The 4960-nt window shown below is 41.5% G+C and overlaps 1 protein-coding gene across 1 annotated transcript; it reads right to left on the bottom strand.

Moving 5' to 3' along the window:
- Positions 1-2492: 2492 nt before the first annotated feature.
- On the bottom strand, positions 2493-3470 carry LOC135975158 (olfactory receptor 6F1-like). Its single transcript, XM_065565211.1, has one exon. The coding sequence runs from the start codon at positions 3468-3470 to the stop codon at positions 2493-2495; it is 978 nt and encodes a 325-aa protein (XP_065421283.1).
- Positions 3471-4960: the final 1490 nt, after the last annotated feature.

Genomic DNA, 4960 nt, shown 5'->3' with positions numbered 1-4960 from the left:
GGGAAGTGAGAGGGTGAAGGAATAAGCCCCCTAACAGACAAACCTTCAGAATATAAGGAGTAATCTAGATACACTGGGAATTGGTAGGGAAAAGCCGTGGATACTCATGATATTGTGGGGAAAAAGAACTAGGTAGCCTTCTTAATGATAACCAAAGTAACACTGAAGGCCCAAATTCAGACCCTCTGACAGAAACTGACTACACAGATGGCCTTTACCTAAGGCAGTACAGGCCAGAACCTGAATTAAGCTAGGCTGTGCAATCCCCTGCCAAATACGGTCATGGGCCATGACCAGCGGAGGGAGGGGAAGGAAGCCATGCGAAAGGCCTTAGCAACATGATAACCACTGTTTGATGGAAAAACATGATAACTGCTCATTGATGAAACATAGTAACGGCTTATATGAAGAAATTGCTTCTAGTAAAGGTCAGCTACCTGCCATCAGCCAATCATATATCATCTTTGGGCGTCCTAATAACCCCCCCCCCCCAGAAAATAATATGTACCCTGACGAAAAACAACACCCCTGCTGGTGCCAAGTACCACCCATGTCAAAACCACCAAGAACCCCCCCCACCCAATAGGCACCCAATTCTCGTAAATAATGAGGAAGCTACCGGGAAAAAGGAACAGACCCCTACTCTTATTTTGCATAAATGACGTATTATTTGTAATATGCTTGCGGTTTGACAGCATAAAGCAGCCTGCGGTCTGCTGCTGCTGGGTGTGACAGTTTTCGGACTGTCACCCCAACGCGTTGGTACGTATTGCAATAAACTGGCCTCAGGCTTGAATCTGTGAACTAAAATCAATGCGTGGGTGACTTTTTCCACGACAGTGATATCAATGAACTTGGTAATTGTGCAACCCATATTAGTGGTGGTGTTAATTACTTTGATTTCAAAGGCTATACACTTACTTAGGCAGTTGGGAAACAGAAGGGATGTATATGAAATACAGGCCTCTATAAAGCCTTAGGAAGCCTATGGCTTCACTGGTGAATGTTGAGAGTGAAGCCATATTTAGGCCTGATAAGAAGCCTGCTGTGATTTTTAAGAGTCTGTTCTGATAACCTTCAACAGTGTGGGCATATGTAGGACAACTGAACACATGTAAGAAGTTGCAGAGTAATCATATTTGTGAGAAAAAAGATAAAGCCAAATATAAAGCTAAGAAAGACCGGTTTGAGCAAATACAAAAGCTGTACAGATGACAGTGGACAACTGATGTGGAAATCGGAGACTAATCCAGATGTATAAGAAAAGAAAACCTTGTCTCAAGGAGTCACTTCAGAAAACGAAAGTGTAGTATGCATATTAGCAGGAGAGGAAGAGTGAGGGTAGGTTATCTCGGATGTCACCATGGCTCCATTTCAGAGTGACTTGAGCTTTTGACTTGGCCATTTGCAAAATTTATTCTTAATAATTAGACACAACTTTTCTTAACAATTTGGCATCATTAAAACCTAATGGCTACAAATGTAGCCTACACGTGCATTAAGTTTTAAGATTATGTAAAGTGTCAAGAGTATGTTTTATTCCAGTTTTAAGATTATTAGGGACAAAGAAAGGAGAGATGACCAATGCTAAATTAATTAAAGAGTAAATTTTTAATTCTTTTATTCTCATGAGCTGTTCAAGATGTTTACTTGAAAAGTCGTCCACAGTCAGAGAATAACTAATCAAAGTTCAGGGAGGATACATCTTATGCTTCAGACAATAGTGTGGGAGTGGGGGTGTAGTGCATGACTCAAGATTTGGCTTCTTCTCCTAATTTTTCTCCAAATTCTGTCAGATGGCCAGAGGTAGGCAACACCCATACTCCACCATGGCATCAAGGAAGTCCTGATCCATTTATTCGACATTGGTGAGGCCTCATCTGGAATACTGTGTCCAGTTTTGGGCCCCACACTACAAGAAGGATGTGGAAAAATTGGAAAGAGTCCAGCGGAGGGCAACAAAAATGATTAGGGGTCTGGAGCATATGACTTATGAGGAGAGGCTGAGAGAACTGGGATTGTTTAGTCTCCAGAAGAGAAGAATGAGGGGGGATTTGATAGCAGCCTTCAACTACCTGAAGGGGGGTTCCAAAGAGGATGGAGCTCGGCTGTTCTCAGTGGTGGCAGATGACAGAACAAGGAGCAATGGTCTCAAGTTGCGGTGGGGGAAGTCCAGGTTGGATATCAGGAAAAACTACTTCACTAGGAGGGTGGTGAAACACTGGAATGCGTTACCTAGGGAGGTGGTGGAGTCTCCTTCCTTGGAGGTTTTTAAGGCCCGGCTTGACAAAGCCCTGGCTGGGATGATTTAGCTGGGAATTGGTCCTGCTTTGAGCAGGGGGTTGGACTAGATGACCTCTTGAGGTCCCTTCCAACTGATATTCTATGATCCAGAGAGTCATAAGTTCAAAAGGATCATAGAGCTGAATATGGGCTATGCATATGATTTGAGTTTCCAAAATGATATCCCCATGATTGGCCCATTTTTTATATTAGCTAGAAATATCTGATTTCTTGCAAAAGACAAAAAAATCCAAGGCTTTTTTCCTCAAGGCTTCCTTCACCTTCTTGTTTCTCAGGCTGTATATGAGGAGGTTGACCAACTGGGTCAGGACTCCATAGAAAACAGAAAACATTTTGTTCAGGTCCCTCAGTGCATCAGAGTCTGATAGCAGATACACAATGACTAGATTCCCATAGAAAATTGTCACCAGAATGAGGTGAGAGGAGCAGGTGGAAAAGGCCTTCTGTCTCCTAGTGGTGGAAGGGATTCTCAGGATGGTGGTGATGATGGAAACATAAGATACCAATGTCAATAGAAATGGAGGCAGTGTAAGTATGGAGCAGAGTACGAAAGCATAAATTTCCAGCATGAAGGTGTCACTGCAGGCCAGTTTTATTATTGGGCTTAAATCACAGAAGAAATGGTCAACTTCACTGGGGCTACAGAATGTTAATTGTGATATTAGTAACATCGCTGGCAAAGGAGCCAGAAATCCACTTACCCAAGAGCAAGCTGTCAACTGGAGGCAGAATCTGCCATTCATAAAGGCTGCATAATGTAATGGCTTGCATATGGCTAAATATCGATCGTAAGACATCACAGATAAGAGAAGGCATTCTGTAGATGCCAGAGAACCAAAGATATAGAATTGTGTGATGCAACCACTAAATGAGATAGTTCTGTCTCTAGTCCGGAGACTGGCTAGCACTTTGGGCAGGATGGTGGAGGTGTAGCAGGTCTCCAGGCAGAATAAGTTCCCCAGGAAGAAGTACATGGGGGTGTGAAGGTGCTGATCAGCCACAACTACTGCTATGATGAGGATGTTCCCGGCCATGGTCACAATGTAGATCACCAGAAAGAGCAGGAAGAGAAGGGTTTGCAGTTGAGGGAGATTCCCAAATCCCAGGAGGATGAATTCTGTTATGGTTGTTTGATTCCCCTGGCATTTATTTGCTGCAGGTTTCATCTTGGGAAAATAAAACAAATTTTGCAATTTATAATCTAACTTCCATTTCAAAACAGTCTACATTTTAATTTTGGCTTCCCCCTGCTGGTCACCATCCCAATGGTTGAGTCAAGACTCCAGATGATGGAGGTATTCTGGGTAAAATTTTCAAAAGTGCCTAAGTTCAATCACATTGGAAATGTTCCTATTGTCTGGTATCTGTATGGTTGAACACATCTCGCCTAAGCCTCCTGAACATTCTTGTATATTACTTTAGTGAAAATGTCTGAGATTATGAGTGGAGACTTAGGGAATTAAATGCCACTCTTTTTTATTCCAGAGACTTGGGTTATATACACATACAGAGAACATGAAAAGGTGGGAGTTGCCCTCTCAACTCTCATCTTAATTGCTCATCTTAATTAATTAGCCTCTTAGAGTTGGTAAGGCAACTCCCACCTTTTCATGTTCTCTGTATGTGTATATATATCTCCTTACTATATGTTCCATTCTATGCATCCTATGAAGTGGGCTGTAGCCCATGAAAGCTTATGCTCAAATAAATGTGTTAGTCTCTAAGGTGCCACAAGTACTCCCGTTTTTTGGGGGGTTTAATGATATCCAGTCCTTCACCTTGGGCTTGTCACTTTCTCTCTTTGTGCCCCTGTTCCCTACTCTATGAAATCATTGGTGAGGATGCCACTTACATTTTCTTAATTTGATTTGTAATTTATGAGCTCTCTATATCTGCTCATGTGTAAAATGGAGATAATGATACGTAAGATACTTCACTAAATTCTTTAATATCTATGAAAATGTGTGCTATATAACAACTAAGTGTTATCATTCTGTTATGAAACCATGCCTGACTTTAATGCATACTAGGAACAGAAATTAAACACGCCTCATGGTCACTTTTTATGTGTGCACCATCATTTTTGTGGATATGGAATCAATAACACAATTGTAGGTTTAATATTATCAACCTATTTCTCAACTCTGTTCTAAAGAGAATCTCATAGTACTTCCATTTCTCTGCAAGAAATGCCCCATTCTTTCTGACAGCCATACACCACTTAGAATTTATGGGTAACATTTTCAAAAATACCTAAAGGCCAGATTTTGAAAAGTATTCATGCACAAAAATCAGCACAAATCTCCCAGCACAACACAACCCACATACAAATCAACACAACCACCAGCACACGCAATAACCCCAAAAGTCACTCAGAACCTTTGATTATTGAGTTTGTGCAAAGTGATGGAAACAGTTACAAGAATGTACCTGAGCTCTTTCAGTTCAGATTGTGAACAAGTTCAATTATTAGTGGGATTCATGTTCTGTTATCATTCAATGTTTAAGTTCTCAGTCATTTTGAGCTTTTTGACACACATGACTTTACAAATTACACCTGTGCAACAGCACGGGGGTTCAGCTACTAGTGAACAGATAATCAGATTGCCGCTGGGGATAGAAGATGGCAACAACTTGGTTGACCGAGCAGCTAAAG

Source organism: Chrysemys picta, chromosome 13 (assembly GCF_011386835.1).
Source record: "Chrysemys picta bellii isolate R12L10 chromosome 13, ASM1138683v2, whole genome shotgun sequence".
Classification (NCBI taxonomy): domain Eukaryota; kingdom Metazoa; phylum Chordata; order Testudines; family Emydidae; genus Chrysemys; species Chrysemys picta.
Note: the sequence above shows the minus strand (reverse complement) of the source record. Positions and strands in the feature narration are given on the sequence as shown.

What these genes read in the sequence shown, in the direction of transcription:
- LOC135975158 (XM_065565211.1), bottom strand. Translation starts at nt 3,470, where the DNA reads ATGAAACCTGCAGCAAATAAATGCCAGGGGAATCAAACAACCATAACA.